Source organism: Heliangelus exortis, chromosome 12 (genome assembly GCF_036169615.1).
Source record: "Heliangelus exortis chromosome 12, bHelExo1.hap1, whole genome shotgun sequence".
NCBI lineage: Eukaryota > Metazoa > Chordata > Aves > Apodiformes > Trochilidae > Heliangelus > Heliangelus exortis.
This window is the reverse complement of record NC_092433.1, coordinates 20,445,266-20,473,070: the sequence shown is the minus strand read 5'-3', so window position 1 is coordinate 20,473,070 and position 27,805 is coordinate 20,445,266. Positions and strand designations below refer to the sequence as shown.

Sequence of the window (27,805 nt, the reverse complement as noted above, 5' to 3'; positions counted from 1 at the left end):
AAGCAGATTCTGAAGTCACCAAGTCCCCTGCTATGTAATTTTTCTCCATTTTAGCTCTTGTGAGCTCCTGACCCTCCTGCTTGTCCTGCCTTTGAAGCAATGTGTAACTCATCTCAGACATTCTCTCAGCCTGGTTTCTCTGAGCATTTGTATCCCTACAAACACTTTATGCTGTGACATTCTCAGACCTGCAGGAAAACGATCCCAGTGCTCAGAGTTTCCCAAAGCTGATACAGTCAATTCCCTTTGCTTTGCCATCCACCTCACAGCCTCAGCCAAAGGGTCAGCAAGAGGGAGGAAATGACATTTCACATCTTTAATTCCAACTCGGAGTGAGTTTTCAGAGCGAGGTGCAAGATTTAACTGCTGCCTTCCTGCTTTTATGTGGCAGAAATCCATGTGGAAAGCTCAGCTCAGGGAACGACCTTCCTTTTCTGAAGAAGAAACCCCACAGCACCAGTTTGCCTGATTTCCAAGGCTGGCAGGCAAATAGGAGCCAGGAAAGGGGAGCACACTGCTGTGCCTCTCCTCTGGCTGGGCTCTGTTCTCCTCCTGCAGATGGTGGGGCTGCTCACACAGTCCCTGTCGTGCTGCACCCAGGATTTTCTGGTAGCACTTGGCAGGAGGTGCTGGGTGCTTGGCAGGCACACAGACACCTCTGCAGCACAGGCAGGGCCTTTTGCAAAGAAACCCCAGGAACAGAGAGGACTCCCTGCACCCACTGGTGATGGGCAGTGAGCTGCTGAGCTCTGTGTGTGCTGCAGAAGCAGCAGCACAGAATTCACACTCAGTTCACATCCTCACTACCCTGTCCTTGGAGGCTGTGCCCTTCTCTGGCCAAGGGACTATGTACAGCAGCTGATCCTACAGCTCAGGACTGAAAACCCACCTGGGGCACCAGGCAGCACAGCAGGTTTGTTGCAGGGTCAGTCTGTGAGCAGGACCCCTGTGTCTGCTGCCCCCCCCCCGCACAGACCTGCTGGAGACCCCCTGGAGGATGCAGAGTTGGCAGCTGGTCATGCAGTCGGTCCCTGGGTTGAAAAGTTCCCTGCCAGCTGGCTGGAAATTAATTCTGTGAGTGTAATTAAAGGTGTTGGGGCTGGTCATGGCTGACAGGAGCAACTCCAGAGCACAATAAACAGCAGCCACTGCTGTGCTGCACAGGATGGCCACTGCCCATGGTAACTCAGTAGCCACAGCAGGCTGAGCAGCACTGACTCAAGTACCCACCTCTACTTGGCTGGAGAAGCAACCCGGGACTTTGTAATGAGGTGGTCTGGGGAGGAACAACACATTTCCAAAGAGAGCCTTGAGGGGATGAGGGAAGGGACCACACTTGGCACAGCCCCAGGGAGGAACCAGCAGCAGCAGGGGCTGAGCATCATTTCATGGGGAAGAAACAGCCCAGATTAAGTTACTTTCTGAAGATGTCACTGAGGCCAGGGTGGTTAAAATGATGAATATTTTTTTCCAGCTCTGAGGAACCCGGTGACTTCTGGTGCAAGGTGCAGCAGCGTGCTGGGAGGGAGGGCTAATTAAATCTGAGGGTTCAGCCAATTTCATTAAAAACATAACACGTGGAAATTGTCAGCAAGGGGCTGCACCAGCTGGAAGCTCCAAGTTCTGCACTGACGTGTGAAAAGAAAACGCACTAATCTTGCTTAATACTTAAAATCTTGATTTGAAATAACACCTCATTTGCTGAATTTGTTGGATGAGGCTGTCTGACCCTGAATAATGCATCCCTCCTCCCAGCATCCCAGGCTCCAGTTGTAATAGAGATGTTTTATCTTTGTACCAGCCTCTCATTACAGCCTGCAAGAGGAACAGGAGATGACACTACAAGGGCCAATTTATGTGACAATAACAGAAATGAGAAAGGAAATTGATGCCAATTTTTATCTATCTTGACACGATCTTTGAACTGTGGTTTTGAGCTTACTCAGAGGTTGCAAAGCAACAGAAATCTTAAGGATTATACATTGCAGAGGTCTGTGCCTCTGTATCCATCCATCCATCCATCCATCCATCCATCCATCCATCCATCCATCCATATATACTCAGATAAAGGCAAATAAACACAGACATTTTTACATGTATTTTTGCAAACAAGGGTTTTGTGATTATACCTTAGGTGCATGTAGGAGCTAGAACTGATAATTCTATCAATAATTCTGCTTTCAGTTACAGGCAGCTTCACTAAGGGGTGCAATTGTTTAAGATGAAATTTTCTAGTTTGGGAAATGTGAAATTTCTATGTTTAATTTTCAGATAAAATAATTCCAAATATTAAGTCAAATTCAATATTTAAAAATCCCCCCGGGTAACCTGTGGTCACTGTGGTGAAATTCTCTCATTCCTGTGTCCTTCTGCTCTCCTCCACCAGACACCAGGAAAATCCCAGGCTTCCAATAAACAGAAATTTGCACATGCTCCAGAAAGATTTACCTTTTGCTACAAAACATTCTGTAACAAAATTCACCAGCTCTGAACATGCTCCACTCACTAAGATAAAAGAAACCCAAATCAAAGTGCAATAACAAACCCCCAAAATTATGATCAGATATAAACTTGAACATGTTTTAGAAAAACCAGTCTGTTGGCAGGGTATTCCTGAGCATCAAACTCCTGAAGAGCTGAATTGCTCTGATTCTGATTATTCCACCAGAGAAGTCAGGAGCATACAGCTCTTTTGTCAGAAGGTCACACATTTAACTACATTTTTATTACCTTACAATTCACAACATTTGTTTCTGAATTCCCTACCAGAGATGTTTAGGGGATGTAACAGACCAGCCTGAGCCTCAACAGGTTCCCTGGGTGCTGAGATGTGCAGGATCTGCAGAAATTGCAGAGCCAGCTACAGAGGTGTTGGCTCCATAAACAGAGGAATTGCAGCATGGCAGCTGCATCACTCCTTGCTTTGAACCCTCCCTGCTCCCAGGCTCCCCCTGGCCCCATCCCCACTGCTGCTTCTCCCCCAGACCAGAGGCTCAGGAGTGTTACACTCTGTAAAAAACAACAATTTTTTTTCCCCCCGATTTTTCACGCTCTTCTAAAATATTGGCCCCAGCCTCTGGTGAAGAAAACAACTCAGTAGAGCTATTTCCCCCAGGGGGAAGGCAGATATTAATAAATACACATATTAATAAATACACAGATATTAATAAATAATACACAGATCCTAATAAATCCACAGCCACTTCCTTCACACCCTGCAACACGAGTCAGGATTTATAAGGGGAGTTGGATCTGTGTAACGCGTGTGTTTATGGAGCTGTATTGATAATTATCAATACTATTAATCTTCTGAGCACTTGTTTAGAAAGATTGCAGCAATACATCACTTATTGCTGGGGGAAATTAATAAAAGCCTAAGGAATTGCTCAGCAGGCAGCCTGCTGGCTCGGGTGCTGAGGACTTGGTGTGACCAGCAGTCATGTTTCAAGCTGTAAACTGCTCCATGACACTGAACAATCTGCAATTAAAGGGCACGTCTATAAAACAATGCAGATTTCTTTCTTTATCTCTGCACACCGTGCATTAAGGCACCTTTAATACATCTTTGTCTCTGCTTGCAAAAAAAATGAATTAGAGCAATATTTTAATTTTGTCTGGAGCTTGCAGTTAACCCTGTCAGATGCTCTGCAAGGCAAACACGTTTCAATTAAGAACAATTTGGGATCTCCAGGGTGCAATAATGAACAGGACACTGTGTTTTCCATCACTGCTCTTTACCAGTCAAGGATTTGCCTTCTTCAGCTCTCCTGAAACCGTGCTGCAGTGTCTGAGCAGCACCTCAGTGGCACCTTTATGAGCCATAACCCCGAGCTGGAAGAGTGCACTTGACAAGCTGGAGATGGCAATGCAATTAAAGCAACATGACACACCCTGTGTGGACACTAATGGGCCAGAAGTACAGCATTAATTAGACAATCAAACGGGAAAAAAAACCCATTAGCTTGCTCCAGGAAGATATCCCTCTCTAATGGCAAATAAAAAGGTCTCTTGAAAACATTTCACTACTCACCAAGCTGTGAAGCAGGGCACCACGTCCAGCATCACACTGGGGGTGTCAGAGGAATGGTTCTGATGGACACCACATCTCAGCTGGGAGCTCCACCAGCAACACCTCAACACAAGAGCTTCCTCTTGGTGTCCACTCAAGACCCCCAGCCCGTCAGACAGGACTCAGCATCCCAACAGCTCCTGTGCTGGCAGGGGACCAGGGGCAGGCAGTGTCTGGACAGGTCTCTCCAGCCTGGCCTCAGCTCAGCTCAGTGGTGCTGACACATCCACACCAGGACCAAGCCACTCAAGCTGAAAACCTTAAAAGAACCCAGCCTTTGAACGAGCCCTGAAAGCTTGCCAGTATGAAACAGGAAGATAAAAATGAAAGAAAAGGCCAAAGCTCTGGCTTTTTGGTCAAGTGCAAGTCTGCCACTCACTTGAACAACAGAAGAGCTTGAGTGGGTGCAGCTCCCTGTCCATCCCCAGTAACAGCCTGCTGGGAGCACCTTTCCATAAAACACATTTTAAACAAAACCCACCAGACCAGCTTTACTTTATTTTCACTCTGCATAACTGTTGCAAAGTTCTACATTTTGCTATCATTGCTGAAAAAAATTGGAAGGAAGGGGAGAACCTTCCCACCCTCTCCACCCAGACACCTGGATGCACCACCTTCCCTTTGAAGAGTTTTTTACCTTGCTGGCCAATCTGAAGCACATTTCCTACATGCAGAGATTTCTGAAGGATATGTCTGTAGGACTGGGACAGCTCAGTGGTTAGAAGAAAGATCCACCAACCCTGAGCATTTCTCTCACCCTTTCACTGTTGCAGGCAGCCAACAGGGACATGTGTGTCAGTGAGGGACAGGAATGCTGCACAGCAAAGGACACGGGGGGTGGGAGGGAGTCCTGGCACCACAGGGACATTCTGGAGACTGCTATGGGAAGGAGGCACTGGGAGAGGAATGGAGGAGGATGCTGGGATAGGCTATGCAGGAGATAAATCCCTGGGAAAATAAGATTCAACAGGTTCACAGGGACTGTTCTCTTCATCTTTGGGTTTCTGCAGTTGAGGGATGCTTGCAGAGGTTTGGATGTGAAAACACAATAATCCTGGGCCCTGCTGAGTTAACGTGGTACCAAGCAAGGGAAGCAATATCACCAAATTTCCCACAGGAGCCTGCAGTTCCTCTTGGAGTGATCCATTTCTTTCTCCTTCAGGCACATCAGTTCCTGCAGGAGAGATGCATTTTGGTTTTGCCAGGCACTTTGAAGCCCTGGAAGTTGGATTCCCAGAAGGTACCAGAGCTGGCCAGCCTGTTCCTTGCACTCATGCAGAGCCTCCCAGTGCTGCACAGTGACAGACAGAGAGGCACAGGGGTGACATAAAAACCTGACCCATTTACAAAGCAAAACAAGCCCAGAGCAGCTGGTCCATCCCACAGCTCCCTTTTCCCATGGCAGATTTCCTCCTTTTCCCCACTAATGCTTTTTGCTTTTGGAGCACATCCTTACAGTAAGCCCAGCCACGGGTGTTCTCACAGCCAGAGCATTGCTGGGGATGGTACCCTCAGCACTGGGGTAGTAAAACCCCTCCTGGTTGCATCCCGTGGGCTGTAGTTTTATTGCTTGACTGGATGAGCTGCATCTTTGCTGCTCAGCAGGCTGGGGGTGCTGGGATTACTGGGATTACTGGGTTTCAGTGGGGATGTAGCTGGCCATGCTCCCAAGCCTAAAATTTCCACCTGCAGGAAGGTGTGAACTGTAAATGCTGTGATCTAAATCTGCATGCAGGGGGCAGGAAGGGGCCTGGAGAGCTTGATGTGATCTCCATAGAATACAGAGAGAGAGGTGGGAACTCTCTGGGGAGCAGAGTGGGCACCTTCTAATCACAACTTCACTGCTGGGAGAGCAAAGCTCTGCAACAGGTTGTCATGGAATACTGGCCAAGCCATTTAAAACCAGACATCTGTTCATTTTATCCTTGTGCAGATATCTGTGAAATACAGCCAGAATTGTTACTAAATCATGCACCAGGCAGAGCTGTGCTAGGCTGCCTGACACCAAGCAAGCAAAAGAAAAGGCAGTGATTACCCTGCAAAAACAGCATCCTGTCCCAGGGCTGCTGCAGGGAAGAGCTAGCAAATATTTCCTGGGTTATCAACCCAACTCTGACCTCAGCCACAGAAATGTAAATCCCAGGAGATGTTTCCCACTCCCAGGAGCTGCAGAAGAGCAGAGGTGGCCCCTGCACAGGCAGGAGCAGGCTCAGCCCTTCCCAGCACCCAAAGGCCAAGGGGATGCACGGACGTGGGGAAGCGATCAGGAGGGAGAGCAAGACATTTCATTAATGTGCAAACCCACAGTGGCACAAGGAAAGCAGGTACAGAGTGTTTTAAGGCTTGCAAATCTGTTGGTAAAGATCTCTTTGGTCTATTGTCATATACAGAGAAAGAAAACCCCATCTGGCAGAGCTCTGGGGGTTGGGCAGCCCTGCCAGCCCCCTGCTTCTGCCAAACTGTGAGCCCAAGGGGGTGCCATGTACCTGGAGACCAGACAGACCAGGAACTGCTTTTAGAGAAATCAAATGGCAAAATGTTCCTGCTCCTGCTTGGAATGAGGACAATGAGAAAGAAGAAAATCTTTACTCACCTGTGATGGTCTTTGGCACTTATTTACCTCTGAGACCCAGGCTGTCCTTACCATGAGGGGCTGCATAACAGGGCAGGAAGCTCAGACACAAGAACTAAAGCAGACTGCCCAAGGTGACAGCAATCATCACTTGAGCACTTTCTGAATTAAAATCAACACTCTCCCCAAACATCCTTTTGCTTCCTCTCTTGGGTTGGTATTAAAGAAACAAGGACTGGGGAAATAGACCATGAAGTGTTCTCCCCACAATATGTACTGAAGAGAGACTGTAGGCTTTGGTAGTTTTTTCCTGGGATATATCTCAGAGTAGCTATTACTTTGGTTGCTTATGTTAGGGAAAACCCTTGCCTTCTCTAAACTCCACAATTTTCTTTATTTCTGTAAGAAAATACAAACAGGGACTGTCATAGCAATGCTAATCCTCTGTGAGAAACTACAGCCCACAGGTGAGTAGCAGGGAAGTCACAGAGAGAACCTCAACTCCTGGTGTAACCCTGTAGCTGTGAGGATAGAAGGGTGAGGAAAGTCTGCTTTTTATGGAAACATTTAACACAGCAATAGGAATACAAATTAAGCTCCATTAATTTAGCTTTAAATTTTAATGACTCAGGATGTGCAGTTTATAGAGAGAAGGATTTACTTAATAAAACATTAATTTTTTTTTTTTTTTTTTTTTTTGCTAAAAAGAACTACAAATTGCAAGTTAATATAGCTTTCCTAAAATAGATCATCAAAATCTGAAAAATGTCTTGGTGCTTTAATAACCACTGAGAAGTCACTTGCCAGGAGGGTGAACTGGCACCATTTCTCCAGGAATCTGAGGCTCAAGCAACTTTCCCAAAGTCAAGCAGGAAACCTGGACCCAGATCTCCAGAGACCCCCCCAGACCATCCTCGTGGGGATGTGGCTGACACAAATCTCAGCCTCCAGTGCTGGGTTTTTCATCTGAAGAACATCAGAGCTTTGATCACCTGCTTTGGGGCTTAGTTTTTCTTTAGGCATCCTTGCAAGAGAGACATCTCATTCCTAGGGATATCTTTACTCTGTGCTTAAACACAACACAGGGAAAGTGAGTCACTCAGCAAACATTCAGCTCCAGCTTTCCTGAAACCAGAAAAACTGAAGAATATGACTAAAAAACCTGAAGAGCATCTGCAAGTGAAAGTCCACTGGTTTCACACTACAACACATTATTGCTTCAGTTTCCAAGTTGGCAGCCAGGGACTTCAGACACACAAAAGTAATAAAATTTGCATGATCACCTAATGTCTCCATTAGTCTGAGGAGCCCAGGGACTCAGGGTACAGAGAAAAGGTTGTAGGACAGGATAAGAGAAAACAACATGCAGAAAAACCCCAAACAAGCCCAGTCAGTAGGGAGCTGCCAAGCAAGGATCGAGGTCCCTTTCAGTGCCTGCAGGGTGGAGAAGGTTTTTAGTGGGTGCAGCTGACAAAAAGGTGTCAGGAGGGGTAAGAGGGACTCACGTTGAGCTGGAGGTCATCTGTCCACTGCCCGACGAGGCGGTACCCGGGGGTGCTGGTGTTGGTGCTCTGGTACTGGAAGATGTCGTAGCGCCCAGGGGCGTCCCCGTTCTTGTTGAACATCACTGGGGTGCCAGCACTGCCTGGGGGGAGGAAACAAGACCAAATCCAACCAAGGCCAAACCGTGACAGTATCTATTCTATTTAGTCCCAGTGAAGAGCTTTCAGGTCACCTCTCAGCTCCTCCAGGACACCAGCCCTGTGCCAGGGCTTCACTGACACTCCCCAGACCTCCTGGCTGAACAGAAAACGAAGCCAAACTAGATCAGCCTTCCCTCACTCCAGCTTTGCACCAAGCAAGAAATATCAGGTTTCTCCTCCTGCCCTCCAGCCTCCCTCCCATCTCTCTCTCCTCAGGGAGCTCTTCACTGAAAATCACTCCTGTGAATGGAGCCTCTAAATGATATTTTTTTTTCCCCCAGAAAATGTTCCATCTGCTTCTGAGAGATACTGCTGTCAGAAGTCAGCCCAGGTCTGGTGAATCTTGAGTAGCAACCAGAAATAGCTTCCTCCTCCACAATATGTTCTTGCTCCCATAAATCAACATGCATTTGGGATGGCAAAGAACAGATGAAGCTAGAGGGACCCTGTGCCTGGGGTAGCCCCTGATTGAGGCTCTGTGACCCTGGCACAGGCTGAAAAGTCAGAAGGAGCTGATGGGCAGGACCTGAATTCACTTGGTGTGCCATTTACTGAGGTGACCAACACAGGTAAGGAGGAGGAGGGTGAGCAGCAAGGCAAGGATACCCCTCCACCCTTCCTGGATGCCTCCTGCCACCCAGCAGCCTAGCAGTGGGATGGACCATTCCTCATCCTCAGCAGAGCTCTCATCAGGACATCTGAATTTTAATTACCCGGGTGTCAGACGTGAGCCCTTTCTCAGATGAGGATTCAAAGCACTGTCGCATTTCCTCAGATCTCTGGGTGAAAATTTCAAGGGTGACATTCATTTTGAGACACATTAAAATAGGTTTCAGTAGGGCAGAGTAATGTTGTGTCAAGGCTCCAGATGATGACAGCACTCCAGCAGATCTATATTCAAAGCTTCCTCCTCCCGCGTAACTTTTTTCCCTAAAGCAATGAAAAATCTCTCCAGTTGTAGCACTGAACTTTAAGATTATGATTTTCTTCATGATTCCCATTCTTCATTGAATTCCAGTGAGTGAAAAAAGACTTGAAGGAGTGAATTAGCATAGTTTCCATTCTAGCCTGGTAAATTGTTTCCTGTCTCTCCTACAATCCTCTGAGATCAGATACAGATTCAGTTCAAAGGCTGGCACAGAAAATCTTCCCCAGAAATCTCCCCTTCCTGGTTCCTTATGAACACAAGGCAGATATTTAATTGTCATTACAGATTAACACAGCCAGAACACATTCACAGTGAAAACACTTAGAGTGAATAAGAAGGAATGGCTGTAATTCCCAGGCTCCTTTGGCAAGGCAGCACAAATGGTAAATGGGATTTAGCTAATCATGGCTCTAAGAGGCTGCATGGTATTAGGTAAGCTTGGTTTTGTTGGAGATGACAAAAAAAAAAAAAAAAAAGTACAAATTTAAAAGGCAGGAGCTCAAGTGAGGGTCCCAAAATGCAGCAGGGATGTTGTGGATTCCCCACACCCTGACAAAGCCCTGGCCTGGCCTGGCCTCCCCTAAGATGGGAACATCTCAGGAACTCTCCCTACAGAATGGGATTCTTGTGGTTTGCAGGAGCAAGAGAAGCTTGGGTTGGTTACTGCTGATTGTTGCTGTGCCTGGCTGCATGCAGACAGCTCTTAAACACTGACATTTAAAGGAATCCTTAGGATCTGTGGCTGCCCTGGGATGCTGGAGGGCTGCAGACCCCAGAGCAATTGGGACCTTGCAGCACTCTCTGCTGGGTCACCTCCTGAGGCCCCTAAAGACACAGTCCCTGGGACACCCACCTCACACAGGGATCCTAAAGGGATTTTCCAAGCACAACAATTCTGTGATGCTATGGGATGGGCACCTGACAGCAGGAAACATCTGTTGCTATCTTCAGGTACTTCACAGGAAAAAAAAAATGCTGTGAAAAGTCTGGGTTCTGTAGGGAAAACAAATACCTATGGAAACACAAAGAACCATGGATGAGCTGCTTTCAGTACTAAAATGGCCCAAGTGCAGTTCTGTACCTGAACTCTGTACTATTTCTATAGAAGCTTTGTCCTTTATAGTTAACCTTCCAAAATGAGGGGAGTGGAACCCTCCAGGCCTCCTCAGATCATTCACCTAAAATTTGCTCCTGGCTGTAGTTAACAGCACTGACTTCAAGAGAAGAAATTGAAATCTCCTCATATTCACCTTGCTATTTTTAAGCTAATTTGTACAGAGAGGAAAAATACTCTTGGCAGAAAGCACCAAGCTTGACCATGAAATATCATTTGTGTTCCTACCTTGAAAGCTCTCAGGTCCTGTTGTCTATGTTAAGTTTTGTGAAGTTTATTAATAAATATGTTTATTTCTCAGGAACACCTCCCCAGGCTGCCCAGCTGGAGCATGGATCTTCCCCCAAGCCCTCTGCCCAGGCACCCTCTGCCTGCCTCTCACATTTCTAATGCACATTATTTTCCCAGTACTTCCCTAAACCTGTTTCAAACATGGATTTGGAGTTCTGTTTGCTCCTGGTCAGATCTCAGCTCCCTCTCTTACCCAGAGCTTGGGCAGGAGTGGTGAGAGGTGGTGAGCACCCCAGGGGGGTCTAAAGGGGAAATCACCCCAGGCTGGTGTAAGGCATCTGCTTGGCTGCCTCTGGGCTGGCTGCTGGTGAGTGTTTGTTAATGAACTAAATTAGAGCAACACAGAGAGAGGCAAGGAAATGTTTGCTGATATCCATCCCCTGCAAGGAAGAGAAAATCAGGTGCAAGGCTGTTGTAGTGAGGCTGGTGCTCCAACCCTCCCTGCCAGGCTTGGGCAGCAGCAGGGGATAAATGATGAGCAGAAAAAGAGATTAAATTCTCCCCTCCACATTCTCAGGATGTTCTGTCCCCTCTAGAGCATCACTGGGGTTGGAGTGCCTGCTCTTCCTGCACACCCTGAGCTCTGGCTCTGCCCCTTAGGCTGTCCCCTACCTTCTCCTGAGCAAGGGGCTGGGCTGCCTACCACAATCTCATCCACTTTGGTTTTGCCAAGCACAGGAAACAATCCAAATAAAGAGGATGATGCTGTGCTATGCTACCAACCTCCTGGGGTTTCAGCTGGCATATTGACTCTGTGACAAGCTCAGGCTTTTACCCAGCTACCCCTCCCCTAGGAAATCAGCCTTCTGGAAGGCACCCTGGAACAGCAGCAGTGGTTTCTGCCTTTGGACCAGAGTAGCCCCTATTTGCCTTGGCTCAGCCATGGTGTTTTCAGAGAGATCCTGAACAAACACAGCCCTCTGCCACAAACTTAAGCGAAACACTAAAACACAAAAAAATCCCATAAAATAAAACCTTGACATGCAAAAAACCAGAAATAAAACAAACAAAAAAGAAAACAAACAAAAACAAAAATCCACAAAAAAAAAAAAACAAAAAACCAAAACAAAACAAACAAAAAAGCAAGCCCCAAACACAGATACAGAGGAGTGAAACAGCAGAAATGCCCAGAGCAGAGGAGCCCAGGAACAGCAGCCATCCCCAGCTCTCACCGTTGAAGCTGACGCTGCGGATGTACTTGAGCAGCTTCTTGCCCCCCGCCTCCTCCATCTCGGGGCAGACCCCGGCGTAGTCAGCACAGAGATCTTTGTTCATCTGGTGCAGGGCATGGGCCATGGCATACACGGCGTCGATCACAAACTGCACCTTCCCCTCCTGCTCGTAGTGGGAGTCTTTGCCAATCCTCTCCTGCCCTGCATGCCAGAGACAAACAGAGGTGCACACACAGGGACTGTGAGGAACGGGGGTTTCCTGACACCAGCTGCAAACGAATCCTCTGGGAGCACATGTAGGCACCTTTTAGGCAATGCCATAAAACACTCTGAGTCCTGGTTTTACTGATGAAACCAAACCCAAACCTTTTTCCAAGCAGCAGGATCACCAACGTTTCTTCTGCTGTGGTCCAGAGAAACAAACCCCACGATAATCACAGCCTGAAACCTCCAACCCACAGGGAGCATCTTACAGAGAGAAAACAGCACCTCCATTTGCCCCCAGGTAGGGCTCTGGAAGAAGAGAGTATTTAAAACAAAGCTCAGCTGGTGTTCTACAGGCTGGAGCAAATCCCTGCCTCTAATTGAAAGGCAGAGCCAGTGAAGGAAAAAAGGCTCAAGCCAGACACAAGCAGAGGGGTGCTCCTGGGTTTTAAAGGTGTTGTTTTGCTTTTGGTTTTTTTTTTTTTTTTTTAACTTGTTCATCTCCAGGAGCCGTGCAATAACAATATTTTTGTCAGCAATGAAGTAGCTGACACTCAAGACACAGGGACACAAAGTGATTGCAAGAGAAGGCATTTTTGTACCATGGATTTCAAATGGAGTTCCTTGGGATGTCAGGGGAAAGATGGAACACAAAAGCCATTTATTGACACGAGCATTTTTTGCTTCTAAAAGATCTATTTGAAGGTGATGACAAATAATTTAACCTCACTTCCTACTAGAATCTCAAGTGCTCATCATCATGATTCCTAAGAGACTGAGCAGCTCGGTCTCTTGCTCCAGGCAAATCTTCACGAGAGAAAAATACTGCAACAAAAAGAGGGAAAAGAAAAAGGCCCCAAACTCAGAGAGAGAGAACACAGAGAGAAAGCAGCCCTCTTGTACAAGGCCCTTTCAGATGACACAGAAATGCAATGCAAGTTTCAGAACTCCTGGTCACACTTTCTGCATCTCCATGAAGCTTAACACCTCCTCGGATGGGGAAGGAGCTGACAGCTCAGTGTTCACATTCCATTTTCTCAACATCTCTCCTTCCGCTGAGTTTTCTGGACTCACCACTGATCATCACACAATGTGGGGAATTTGTTATAATGTATAAATAGTGTTCCAAGCACAACTTTTACAGCATATAATTCAGAGAGACTGACAGCAAAACCCCGCTGGATTGGTGCTTACATTAAATGAATTCAGACATGGGCTCAGTTTCTGAGGGGTTAAAGCTGTTTTTAGAGGAATGTACATAACAGAGCAGCTGAGAACCTGGTGATAGTCATCCTTAGAAAGAGATTTAATTTCAAGGATGCAGAATTCCCATGGTACCAAATGAGCAGCTATTATTTGTACCAGTTAGAATTCAACATCTGGTTAAGTGCTGATAGAAAAATCTGTGCTCTTCACCCAAATCCAGCACATTCAGCATCATTAGAGACCTGCTGCCTGGGAGCAGCCAGCCAGCCCTGCTGCTGCAGCTACAGCCACCAGTCCCCAACCAGCACCACCAGTCCCTAAAACTAAGGACCCAGCCAGTGCTGCCCCCAGGGCACTCCAGACCTGTGCAGAACAAAGGATGTGTCTTTGCTAGACACGTGCATGGATCCAGGGCTCCCCAAAACAAGATCAGAGCTGTTGCTCTTCAGATGTTCCCCCGTGGTACTGACACTGCTGTACACACAGGAGGGGAAAAGTCCAAAGGCTTCTTCAAATCAGCTTTTTATTTGGAAGTAGCTGAGGGAAACTAACAATGGTCTGGAGTAAATATTGTCATTTAAACAAGCAGAGTGTGACAATCAGGCCTCTTTGCAATATAATCCATGTATTGTCATTTCACAAAGAAACACAAGATTCAATAAGAGAGCTCTGAAGTTACAGCCATCTCTCCAGCCCATCCTCGCTCAGAAGATCTCATTACAGACAAAAGCCTTTATCTCGAGAGCATCAACCCAATCCCCCTGGATTTTCACTGGGAAAGCAGATGAACTTTCAAGTTTCTACTGCTAATCACACAAGAGCATCTTTCTGTGTTAGGATCAAATTTCATCTCCTTCATCACCTGCAGAGAGCAGCTGCAGCCAGCTGGGCTGTGCCAACCACCCAACACTCCCTAACCAAGTGCTGGGAACCAGGCTCTCCCAGTGCCTTCCAGTGTGCCCCTCAGCTGGGAGAGCAAACCCAGATCTGTACTGTAACTGCTCTTCACTCCTCAGTATTGAAGTAAAACCCCAAAGCAGCACAGCAGAGCAGAAAGTCCTACGGAAAAGTTGTTACTCCAATACCAGAAACATCAATGTTACATAGTACAGGTTATTATAATAAATAAATGAATCTTCAGCAGGTTACACAGTCTTGATGCAATGAGTTTGGTGAAGCTCCTTCCACTCCCACCTGCCAGACAATGATTCTTTCCTCCATTTCCCTGATTCCACCCCCAGGAACAGCGTCCGCTTTCAGGTGTGTTTGTGTGTCTAAGGGAATAGATTTTAAATTAGAAAACCGACCTCATTTTCTTATCTGAGATTCTTTTCTATGCATCCAACCTTCCTATTAAAATATCTGTAACAGGTCTCATTTATATTCCAGTGCTGAAGCCCTAAGAAAACCCAGCCCAGGACTTGCCAACCCAGGGTGCGACTCCCAGACCCTTTGCAGCAAAGGGAGGAAGCTTCCTGCAGCAAGAATTGCCAGGGAAAGCAGTGATCAAGCAGAAGTACAGAAGCAGCACTTTTTAAAGACCAGAAGGCCTAAACTGGAGCTTTCTTTCTATTCCAGCACTTGGGTAAAAGTGCAGTTTGCAAATAGAGGAGTATGTATGTAAATAGCAAGGAGACAGTTAGTGAATCACAGAACTGTGCTGGCAAATCACCCTGGCAATCTAGGAATAGAAACGATTCTAAGGAATCTATCTCTGCAAGATAACAGAGCTGAGAAATCCATAAAACTGGTTTACTTAAAGAATAATTTTTTAGGGTTGGTTTAATGGTGGTTAAACCAACCATTGCAGGGCCCTTTTAGGAATCCCAAGTAGAATCATTTTGAAGCAGTACCAAGCTAAATGAGATGAAAGTACAGAGGTCATTAAGCTCCAAAGCACACTTGGACAATATGAGATTATATGGAAAACATTTGGTATAGAAAGGGTTGCAGGTAGCAGCCGATTTGCAAGCTGGTTTGTACCATGGCACATTTGCTCCTGGACTTGTGCACACCACATTTTTCAAGGAAAAAAAAAAAAATCCGTTTTTCTTTCTCATGAGTATTAGTACTGCTATGTTTAGGCAGTCTGAAGATTTCTGAAGTGCCACCTCACCTGCAGTGAGCTGGGCTTGGCAAACAGCAGCTCCCTGGAGAGCAGAGTTTCACTCACAAAGTGTGCCTGGGATCTTTTTCCCCCCCTTGAACATTGGAGTGTGAGAGAGAGCCCATAGCCCAGCTCCTCACCACAGAGAGAGCAGAAAAGGCAGAAGCTGTCAATGGAATCATTCCATACTAATGGAACGTAGTTTGCTGCTCCTGTCTTTGTCACCACTCACACCACAAATCCTGGGCAAAAATCCACCCCGAGGCACAGGCACGAGGGACCCATCCTGCTGGGTCCAGCAGCAGCTGAGGAAGGGGATCCAAGCTGAGTATTTGGCCTAAAGCAAATTATTCTGCAGTTTGTGCACGGGATTCCTGACAGCCTCACATGAAGGGTTTGGGTGTGTCAGCACCTTGACTCACCACTGCTCAGGACCAGGCCCTGGCTCGAGCTCCTGCCCAGCAGGACTTGTGGTGGATGTAACCAGCAGGCACTGACCTAAGGACTTGGTCAGCTAGGAAGATCCCCAAAACTTGGGGAAGAAAAATAAATTACTGCTGATATTTTTTAAAACTTGTCCTGCAAAAGGAAACAGCAAGAGGGACAGCAGCACAGCCTGGACCTGCCCAGCCCCAGCTGCTCAGGCAGGGAGCTCACAGAGCATCCTGCTTGTCCTTGTGTCATGCAGAGATGATAATCAGGGTCTGCTGCTGGGCCTTGGGTTCCATCCTCCCATCAGCTGTGGAACCCTGCCAGCCCCAGCCCTGAGCAGCCCCCAGCCCCTCGCTGGGCATCAGGGGCAGCCCCAGTTCCTGACCTCATTGATCTGGCACTGGGAAGTAGTAGGGTCCAGGAGGTATTCATCCTAATGGATGCCATAAAGCTGCTCTCGTGAAAAGTGACTCAGGAATACCATGGCTCCTGGTGTTTGTTTAAAAAAACCTCTTCAGCTGTTGGCCATCTGCCACTGAGCTGTTCCAAGCAGCTCAGACTATTTATTTTCTTTTTCCTGAGATGTGGAATTTTGATAGTATTTTGAAAACTATTTTTCTTTCTGTAGTAAATTGCACTTTGCTAATCTATTAATGCACCAGAGCACTTTTGTAGTCAAATTATGAATAATATTCTGATATCCCCAGGCTCTGCTATTCGATACATCTTTTGTTTCTCATTATTTTTCTTTCCCTAGCATATGGCTCCATAGCACAAGCCATCTTGACTGCTGGTGGAAAAAAAGACAGAACATTGCTATTAGCTTCCTTACCCTCTAAATAAATCCCAGTTTTTAGCTCCTGGTGTTATTTCAAACCAAAGCACAGATAATTAAGTGGTTTGTAAAAATGCTCCTGGCTGCCTTCCTGCTTCTTTCCCATGGCCATGTTCAGGGCCACATCTGATAAATTCTGGGGATCCCAACTTGGGCTTCCAGCACCGTGGATTCATGATCTGTTCCTCAGGAGCACCCAGACTCAGCACCCTGTGTTGGATCTGTCCTGGTGGCTCCCACACACTGCTCAGGTTTATTACCCTACATTTTATAACTATTCTTTTGGGTACTTTCTCTTTCACTGACCAGAAATCTGACCTCTTCTCCTCTTCCTCAATAGCAGCTGCACCCAAAGCACCCAAAGCAGAGGTGCAAGGAGGGAGAAGCTGGGGTGCAGTCTCTGATGCACACCAGGGCAGGAGGTGTCTCCTCCCAGCTCTGGCAACCTGCACATCTACACACTCAATTCACTGACTTCTTCTTTTAAACCCTTATTTTTACCCACAACACCTCTGCCCTTCACTGAATTTTAATCCCACCTTAGAACATTTTAGGTGAGACAAACTCAGTCCTTCAGGCAGCCTTTCCTGATCAATGCTCCTGGCATTATCCTAAAGATTCTCTAGTGAATTTTGGTCAAATTCCAGCCTTTGGGGGTGGTTCCAAATGCCACACTGAACAGCAGGGTATTCCCAGCAGTAACTCTGCTGTTCCATGCACAACACTCCCACTCCCTTCCACGGAACGAAACCAAAAGCAGGGAAACTGAAATACGGGAAGTTTCCATCAATTTTCCAAGTAAAACATACCCTCCTGTGAACTCATTCCCACTGACCAGCATTCGAGGCAATTATCCAGCATCACACACACAAACTGCTGCTGTGGGAAGCTCAAAGGGCAGGGAGGGTGAGGAGGTGAGGGCTGGGTGGGTGTTTTCAGCCAAGCTGTGCAGTCACAGAGTCATTCGGGTTGGGAAAGACCCCAAAGCCCACCAGGTCAGCCCATCACCCACTGCAGCAGGAGCAGGGGGGGTGTCTGGCCTTACCTGTGCATTTACGGTCTTTGTCCTCCTTCTTTGACCCACTGATGGTCAGCTTGCAGTTGAAGTTCTCCTCCCAGTACTCTGCAAACCACACGTTCCTCCTGTTGTTCTCCAGGGTGCGGGAGGTGAAGTAGGCATCAAAGCCTGGGGAGGGAGAGAGGCAGAAAGCTGAAGCCTGGCTCGTAGTGAAATGGGAGGTTCCAGCCTGAAAAACTAATATTCTTCTACTGTCCTCTCCACTGCCCAGTTCCTGGCTCTCCCCATGTGAGATGAGGAGGGGGAACACTGCCTGCTGGATCTCAGCAGCTGCACCCTGCAAGTCAGTCACCCTGACACCAGCCCTGCAGAACTCCAGGGAAGGTCTGTGTGAGACAGAGATTTACATTAAAAAGTTATCAAGGATTAGATATAAACTCATCAGGAACGGAGATCAGTGATATTCCCTCTTGTTTCCTTTCCTTAAGGTGCAGATAAACTCAGGGATCAGAATGCCTGCCAGGCAGCCCCAGCTGCTGATGGACACAGCTGAATTCCTCATGAAAGCCCCAGAACTGCAATCCCAGCCCAAGAGCAGCTACAAAGGAGTTTCTCCTTTAACCAAGAAGGCTGCTGAGTTATTCAAACTATGCAACTCCGAAACTTGGGTAAAGCAGGCCACGTTATCTAAGAGGGCTTGGAGATGCTGGTTGCACACTGGGAAGCTCAGAGGCAAATTCTCTGCCCTCCCACAAGTGTAAAGCCATTGAGGAGCAGACCTCAGGGTGTCTGCTTTGCCCCTCTGCTTGGCTTTGCAGCCTGCAGCACCACTGCAGGACAGGGTGGCACCACAGAGCAGCAACCTCCTGCAGGCACCAAACCACCCCTCCCCATCACCTATCCCATGGCCCCTGGGATCCTGGGGTTAGAAGTGACAATATATATTCCACCAAATACATATTCCACCAAAAGAGAGAAAAAGTTCCTCGCACCACAGCCAGAAGCTCCTCTCACTGCAATAGGAGGCTGAATTGGCTCAATCTGGCACTTCTCACAATGCAACTGAGTCAGAGGAAAAACATATGGCCTTGTTAAATTAGCATGGCAATCCTTCCACCCCGGGATATAAATAGGCAGCATGGAAACAGATGTTTTCAAATAAGAAAGAAGATCAGGAGTGGGGTCAATCTGTCTCCTTGGATTAGCTTTGTGTACTACTGACCCAACTACAATATACATATATAAATATATATATATGTATCCCTAATTCTGAGCTCCTGTTCCTGACTGGCATATAAAGCCCACTGCTCATAAAACACCTCTTGTAAACCTCTTTGTAGGAGCTTTGCTCATAATTAAAAGAACATTTCAGCCATTCAGCAATGCAGCCAAGGCTCAGAAACACTACACCTTGCCAACGTGCCCAGCTGACTGACCTCTATAACTTAATAAGATAAAATCAATACATCTTGATAAAACTGTAACAGAATTCCATAAGAATTACTCCAAACCTTTACAGACATAATAACAAATAATAACATTCTCATTGATTTTTTAATGACCCCTCTGCATGCTCAAGGAGGAACAGAAATCCCTATCAAACAGTGTTCATTTTTTACCATTATTCTCTATTGATCATGACAAAAGGTAAGTGACTGACAGAGGGATGAAGCAACCAGCCCAATGTCAAATTATTCCTTACTGTGCCAGTTGTCCTCCCTCCACACAGGTTTGGGACCAAGCAAGCCCCCCAGAGCCAGGACCAAGTGGAAGGATTCCTACAGGGCACAGGCACCATTTTTTTACTTGATAAACCCTCACAAGTTTTACCCAAAGCTCTGTCACTCCTGCACAGCTGGGCTGTCACACACCACAGAATAAAACCTTGAATGTTTCACATCACCTGAGCTTGTCACCCCATTTATAGGTCAGTAAAGGGGGGGGAGCATCTTAGGAGCCCCATCCCCATGGCATCCTGCTGGAGTCAAGGAGGCAGGGGTTCTGGTGTCCCAAATCACTGACACATGCTCTGAAGCATCTATTTTGTGTGACAGGAGTGACTTCAAGGGCTCTGGGGCTCTTTAATTAGGAAAATAATTAAGCCTAATTAAACCACCAAGTTGTTGCTGTGCTGCATTTCTCGTGTGCCTGAAGTGCTCTCATTCTCAGCCCATGTGGCTTGGGAGCAAATACAACACAGTGACCCAATTTCATACAAGTAGGGATTTTATCTGGTTATGATTTCTTTATTCTTCTCTAATTTGGACAAAGTATGTCCACACTTAGAACTGAGTTATACATATTTTATTTACCCTGCTAGTCAGACATCACCATGATTACTGATGCCAGGGGAGTTGAAAACAGCTACTCAAATAATTCTCTGATTTTCTTATCCTTCAAGCCAAAATAGTTAAATTAATTGATATTAAATCTGGGGTAAAAGCATTAGATGTGTAAAGGTAAGATAAATTTTAAGGCAAGCAGCCTTTTTTTCCAATTTTATTATGTTGCTCAAGCCTCCCTCTACATCACATTACAGGGCTGTTAAGAGAGCCTACAGATATTTTTTGACCTTCTCACTCAATAAAATGGTCATAATATTAAGTGGCTTTCTTACCTGCCTTCATGCTATAAGAAGGCAGCTGGTGTTGGTGTTAATGGCTGCAGATAAGAGTAGTGAAAAGGGATATTTTAGTTGATGCCACATCAGATTTTTTATATACCTGCCAAAGCAGGTACCAAGGAAATTCAGCCTGCCATGCTTTGGGCAAGTCTATAAAGCTCCTGCTCTGGCAATAGAGATATCTTGGCAAACTATTATGGTCACCATTCTATAAATGATGCAGCAGGATCCTGACCCAGGTGGTGTTCTGCCAGTGCTGCAACAGAAAGGTCAATGCCCAAGTGCAGGATTTATTCACTGATCTACAGCTTGTTGCCCTGGGGCACCTCACTGCCACACTGCTCCTGTTCCTATCAACTCACACCCCAGAACACCTTTCCCCTCTCTGTATTTTATTGCCACACCAGCAGAGGCCTCTGCCAAGGGCAAGATTTCCCTTTGCACCCACCAGGAGCCCCCCCAGGGGTCTGGGCAGGCAGAGGGGCTGGGGCTCACCCTCCCACCCCAAGGGACCCCTCATTTTCTTTATGAACACCAGGAAGATGCCATCCCTGGTGCAGAGCATCCAGAGGGATGCTGCAGGGCAGAGGATGGAGCCTCTCCCAAACCACTGCACTGCTCCCATCCAGAGGCTTTTTGCATTCCCAGCCTCAGAGGGACTTTCAAGCTGACACCAGCACAAGTCACTCAGGTTGTTAATGCACACAGGGCTCTCCTTTCAGCTGAATACTCCACTTCTTATTCAAATGACTCCTGCTGCTGGAATGAATAATATTTTCTGAATTGCAACACACCGAGTCCCAGGCAAGGGTGGAAGGCTGCTCATGAGCCAGTTGGGATCTGGGGCTGCTCCAAGGATTAGCACCAGAACCATGCCAAATGGAACAGAGGTAAAAATACACCCAGAAGCACAGCACCTCTCCCAGAAATTCCTCCTTGCCTGCTACTCAGTGGAAATGGGCTCTTTGTCTTGCCAGGATCTTACCCCAGAAGTACTCGGATTCCTTTTCCTTTCCTTTTCCATTTCCTTTTTTCTTTCCTTTCCTTTTCCTATTCTCTTCCTTTCTCTTTTCCCCTTTCCTTTTTCCTTTTTCTTTTCCTTTTTCTTCCCTTTCCTTTTCCTCTTCCTTTTCCCTTTCCTTTCCTTTTCCCTTTCTACTTTCCCCCCAAAGCTTTTTGCTGGGTTTAACACTTATCAGAAGGTGACTCAGTTACCAGCTTGCCCCTTGCTCTCCACCTCACCCCTTGCTGTCCTGTTCCTGGCAGGGGCTTAGGCTCTGCCTCCCTCCCAGTTCAGCAGAGTCCCCCAGGGAGAGGCAGGGGAGGTGGCAGGGCAGGACCCCAGCTCTGGGTGCACGTTTCTCTTTCCCTATAACACCCCTGACCCCTCAATTCTGAGCCCTCACTTCAGTTTTTCCTTGGCAAGTGCCCATTTCACTGAATCCCTCTCTCTCTGCACTGATGCCTCCTTCCCAGCAGGTTCCTGAGTTCTTCCCTTTTTGACTAACTGGAGGAGCTGCTCCACAGATGGAGCATTTTAATAATGCAGAGCAGTAAAATCAGAGAGATGCAGAAGGCCTAAATGCAGAACACGAGAGTGGTTTTCTTCCCTTTGATAGCAGCAGCAGACAAAATGCACATTGTGTATCCTTAAAAGCATTTAAACTCCAGTCGTCTGTTTGCATAATTTAAACTGAGGATAAAAACACAGAAATCCCTCAAGACTGTAATGCAGCAACTGCAGGAACCCCGGAGGCTGCTCAACAGGTGAAAATTAGTAATAATAAAGAGCAAGCAGTGCACAAACCAGCACACCAAAATAAACAGGAGGGGAAGGGGGAGCTGCAGACTGGGGAGAGGTCAGGGGGTCCCTGCCAGGGGACAGCAGAGGGCAGGGACCCCCAGCCCTGGGAACATCACACCCACCCTCAGACACACCAGCCAAGAAGAGAACCACCAGCCACGCTGTCCACAAGGCAATTTTCCATCCTCCTGTGCCACCTGACCTAAGTTCTGAGCCCTGAAGCCATGAAGATCCCAGGGCTGGGGTGCTGGCACCCCCAGCTCTGCTACTCTGCCACACGGCCTTCACACCAACTTGAAAAAACAAAACCCAAAACCAAACCAAGCCACCCAAATCGATGCTCAGTCAGACTGTTACACCTTCCCTGCAAACAAAACCTGCAAGGAAATCAAAGCTGCCTGGGGCGTGAGGGGGAGGAGGGGGTGAGACACATCCTGAGATGTACCTGGCTCTGCTCCTGCCTCCCCAGCCCCAGGCTCCACAATTCACTGGGTTTCCAGGATTATCCCTTTATCCTTGCGTTCCATTCCTCCCATACACCGAGTTACTTTTCCTATCGCTCTCTCCGTGCTTGCCTGTGCCTCGCTGGAGTGTTACCATGGCAACAGGAGCAAGCCCGGCACAGGTAACACCTTTGGGTACCCGGCACGGGGTGCCTGCTGGCAGGGGGACAGGGGACAGGGGCTGGATGGCAGCCCCGGGGTGCTGCAGGGGATGCCCTCCCCAGCACCCAAGTGGCAGAGCAGAGCCCAGATGTGCCCAGAGCTGGGACAGAAGTGCCCGTGCACGGGCAAGTCCTGCCTCAGGTTTTTCAAATCCCCCTTGAGGTAACAATGCCTGAAAGAAAATCCCACCTGAAAATTCCACTGCAGCCTTCCCCTGGCCTGGTGGTTTTTAGAGTTTTTAAGAAAAAAAAATATATATAAAATATAAAATTAATTTCTTAATTTTTAACAGTGGACATGGTGATCCCAGAGCTCAGCAAAGGGCAAGGCAAGGGGGTGGCTTCAGACCATGGAGTCCCACACAGGAGCACCCAGGCACTTCCCACTGGAACACCGTGTAGCTTTTAGGGAAAGCTAAAAGGTTTCCAGTTTGATTTAAATATTTCAGGAGCAGAATGTCCCCTGGAGACCCATCCCTGATCACCTGGTTTGGTTTGGCTTGTTTTTTTTTCCCTCCACCCCCCGTTCAGCATCCCCCTTGGGATCCTGCCCAGCCTGAAGGATCACCGGGCAAGTTTCTTGGGTCAGGATCCTCTCAGATCCTCTCCTCATTTTTCTGTTGCCCAAGAAGCCAGGAGGCTGCAATCACAGCTCCCAGAGAAACCCAAGCCTTGTCCCCAAGGAGCAGCACAAGGATCCTTTGAGAGAGAAATACCCAAGAGCATCTCTGCCAGTGAGATGGGGGCACGGGGTGAGCCCGAATCCTGGTGCCTCCCTGCCCCAAGCCCAGGCACCAGCTGGCAGCTCCAGGGGACCTCTTGTCAGAGATGCCTCACAACAGACAAATAAGGCAGCCTAACATCAGGAAACTTTTAAATGGCTCTCAAGTTGCAAGATAATTTGTATTCCCCTCTCTTCATACCAACACATTAACCAAATACATTATTTCCATAATGAGGAGATGAACATCTGTGTGGCTTCCCAAAATTTCAAGTGGCAATACTCAAGACAAGTATTCTCTCTTTGGGGATTGATACATCAGCATTTTAAATAATTGCCAAGGCTAAAATGTAATTTAAATTCTAAGGAGACATTAAAGAGTTCAGGTGTGATTTCGATAGTTATTTTTTTAAATAAAGCACACCAATTTAATTCCACAAATTAAAGCTGCTGCAGTACTGTAATAAACTTTGTATTGGCCCCATGTAAGTGCAGTGCTTAATGAGGATTTAACAGAGTATGAGAAGCAGAAATATCAGAAGTAGATGCTGTTACCTGCAACAGCACGAGCAGAGCTGAGCAAGCAGCTCTTGGGTTTCTTTTTTTTCCTGCATTTTTGTATCTCGGGTTAGTAGGAGCCTTTAGTTTCCTTCTCTCTTCTTTATTAAATAGCTTGAACTATTAGTGACTTTACTAACTGTGTCCTAGCTCAGTTAGGAGGGAGGAAAGGTGCAAAAAGGTTTGGTTGATGCCTGCTTTATGCCAGGCACCTCGGCCACATCTCAGACACCCACCCGGCCTGGCTCTTCCCTTCCTGCCTCTTTCCCCACCCAGCTGAACTCTGCTGTGTAGCTGGAACACAGACTGCACATCACAGGGGGGATCTTGACTCCCAGACACACAGTTCACCAGCCTACAATTATGGTGTAATGGTGAGACAAAAGGTTTGTGTTTATCTGCCCTTACCAGGAGATGAGGCTCATTGATCTATTGACTTCACTGCAGTGCAGAGCCAGCGGCTGGGATTGCACTGAGGAATTTATTTTTTTTTTTTTCTAACTTATTTTCCATTTCCTTTGGTCATTACAGTGTTGTCACACAGTCAGTCAGCAAAATGAAAACACCTTCCCGAAGCCGATCTGCACACCCAGCAGAAGTGCAAAGGGCACTGTAGCATTCATTGTATCACCCTTAAGGAAATTATGGGGATTATTTCCTAAACTGTTACTTTCAAAAGCCCGTAATCATTCAAGCATTAACAACAACACAGACCAAAAGGAGAACAAACAAACAAAAAAACCCGTTTCAAATCTCAGTTAACTTCCTAAATTTAGCAGCTTTATTTTTGTGCCTGAACCTGTCTGCCCGTGGAGCTGAGCCTGGCTCAGGAGCACACGGAGCCTCAGGAGATCTTTCCCAGGATGCTCCAGATCCCCCTGGTGAGAACTGGGACAGCAATCCCCAGCTCCTCACTCAGGCATGAAAACCCGACACTAATACACACATAATACTGGGGCTGAATGCATTTTTAATCCCTAATGTAGGGCACATTCATTTGCCACTTGCAGACAGGGATGCCACGCTTGCATTTTACTCTAATAAAAGCCTCATAGTTGGGACCCTTCGTGGCTATTTTTCACCTGAAACAGGAGCAGATTATTTCAGGAAGCTCCCACGATTTTTTTTTTTTAACATGAAAAACAAGTGAAATATAATTGGCAAAACAAATACCCTGCCAGTACACTGCAAGAAGTACCAGGAGAGGTGCAAGCCTTGCTCAGAGAGCTCTTCCCTCTCCCTCTTCCCTCTCCTTCCCCACAGAAACAGCCCCAGACTCATTTGCAGGTGTCTAACAGAGCACACACCAAGCAGGAGAAGCATCCTAGGAGAAGAGGCTTCCTAAACATAGAATTCTGCCTTTGAGGATGGAAATGCTGTGCCCAGATGTGCCCAGCAGACAGCTCAGTGTTAGATCATTGGGAGGAAAATGGTTCTTCAGGAGGAGGAGTTCAGGTGCTTCAAACCAAAGCCCTGTGATGAGGTGGCTGAGCAGTGATCCCCAGCTGAACATTATCTGTGAATTCCCTCCTCTTACAGCAGCCTCTGCTCCAGTTTGGGTCTGCCTGTGGGTACACATCTCTCTCTCTCTCAAAACATCCACCCACACGATCTCCAGTGTCCTGAAATCTCACTCAAATATGAACATCCAAGAAAAAATGCCAACATAAGGAAGCAACACACAGAATCCAGGGACGTGCACCTGGATCCCCAGGGTGAGGAGGATCTGGTTCTGACCCCAGCAGTACCTTGGTTCAGGAGAGCCAGGTCTGCCCTGGGTTCTTCTATCTCAAAGGGTCAGGGAGAAAGCTCCCTCAATCTTTTATTCCCCAATAGTTCTTTTTCAGCCAATTCTCCCCCAGTTCTTCCCTGTCCAGAGGTGCAGAGGCAACGAGCAGCAGCACTAAACCAGGAGGCATCCAAGCAAATCCCAGCCCCCAGAGGGGCTTCCCAGCAGGATGCAATCGATTGGCAATAAACTCTCCACAGCTGCAGACTCCTGGTGGGTGCCCAGGTACCCATCACATGCCTTTAAATCCAATTAATGCCTTCATCAGCATTGGGAAAGATCCATTCCCAAGAGGCTTGGGGGGAGAATGGCTTTAAATGCTGCCTGACGGATACAGAGCAAGAAGGGTAGCTCAAGGCCCACCTGTGCAGGTGAATCAGCTGAGAGCCACTAAATAGTGACATTTAATTTCATTCTACTTTTTTTTCTTCAATCACTTACTCTTCCAGTGTGATAAGTGATAAGGACAACTACTGTAAAAGGAAAAATGTCAGTAGTGAGGATGGTAACAATATGACCCAGAGTATAACAACCCAGTTCCCAATTTTTTTTGCTCAGAAAAGAGTCATGGGAAGAACAGAAAGCAAGAAGTTAGTGGTTAGTTGTCCACCCGTACAGCTGAAGTCAAGAGGAAAACAATTCCTAAGATAACCCTGAAGAGGGAGACATTTTAAATTTGTGGAAATTATATACATTTATTTTTAAATTTTAAAAGAGCTACCGAGGCTTTTGGACTCCTTAAAAATCTGGCTATATATTTTAACTTCTCTCTGTCCTAGTCTTACCTTATTTGAATTCTTCCTATTTCCTAAAAAGTTGTTCAATATTTCCAACAGGTCCTGCAAACCAAAGCGTATCTGAGCAGGCAGATAACAAAACAGCACCCACAGTTTCTACTGTCTGATAAAAACACCAGTTTCCAACCTCTTGTATGTGTGTGGGACCTGCAGTTCTGCAGCACAGGAGCCTGAGCCTGTTCCTCCTGTGGGCAGGGGATCCACTCTCACCCCTGCTTTGCAAGGGTTCAAAGTAAGAAGCAGCAGAAGGCAGTGGCAGAAAGGAAAGGAAATCAGCTCCTTCTCCTCTTTTCCCCTGAAACTCCCCCAAGGCCTCTGGGCTCTGGGGGTACCTGGGTGCCAGAGGGCTGGTTCCAAACCCAAGTTTCCATCAGGGATTCCTATTTCAGTGTGCACCTCCCTGCTCTGCCTCCCTGTCTGCTGAAATTATGCAAATAAAATGCAACTTTATCCTTCCAGCATAATTACATTAAACACAATCGGGCTGTATTAAGACTGACTTCAGATGAATGAATTCAGTTCATGTAATGATTTCCTAAATCACCCCACGGGACCGTGGCAAGGCAGATTTTGTCCCAGGAGTGGTATCAAGTATCAAGACAAATAACTGCCTGTCTGGGGCTGGATGCTAGAGGAAACCCAGCCCTTCAGGCTCTCTGCAGAGTCAAAGCCTGCCGGGATATTCCCTCTGTTCCCAAAATCAGGAGCTTCCCTTGGCATCCCCACAGGGAGGTGCAAACACCCATCCTGCACTCCTGCATTCTGAGCTGGGTGCAGGGGCAGAGGTGCCACCCCAGAGCTGCCTCCTGCTCCCCAGCAGGACTTGGCTGACCAAGGACTTCAGAGGTGGCCAAAATTTGGAAGTCCCAAGGTGTGCCCTGGGGACCTGAGCACGCAGCCACATCCTCTGTCAGTGCCATGGGGCCTCTCCTGCCTCAGTGGCCCTGCAGTGGGAGATGATTGGGAATCTGTCTCTAAGAAAATGCAAAGACTATTTAGCACAGTGATATAAAGGAGGAAAAAATATATATACGCTCTTAAGAAGCAAAAATAATGATTCATCCCTACTAAAGGAGTTCTTAGCAAAGCCAGTGGGAATTAAACTGGTGCTCAACTGGAACCCCCCTGCTGCACATCCTCCCAGGGAAGGAGACAGTGGGGCTGGGAGGCAGCCCAAGACACTGCCCTTCAGGGGAAA

The 27,805-nt window shown here is 47.1% G+C and overlaps 1 protein-coding gene across 1 annotated transcript in view; it reads right to left on the bottom strand.

Moving 5' to 3' along the window:
* The window catches only part of GRM7 (glutamate metabotropic receptor 7), a 200,065-nt gene that overhangs the window by 57,663 nt on the left and 114,597 nt on the right, over positions 1–27,805 (bottom strand). The window contains exons 5-7 of the mRNA XM_071756379.1: positions 17,679–17,819; positions 11,850–12,050; positions 8,147–8,286 (exon numbers count right to left, since the gene is read on the bottom strand). Coding sequence (XP_071612480.1) covers positions 8,147–8,286; positions 11,850–12,050; positions 17,679–17,819 — 482 coding nt within the window. The remainder of the gene's footprint in view (positions 1–8,146; positions 8,287–11,849; positions 12,051–17,678; positions 17,820–27,805) is intronic.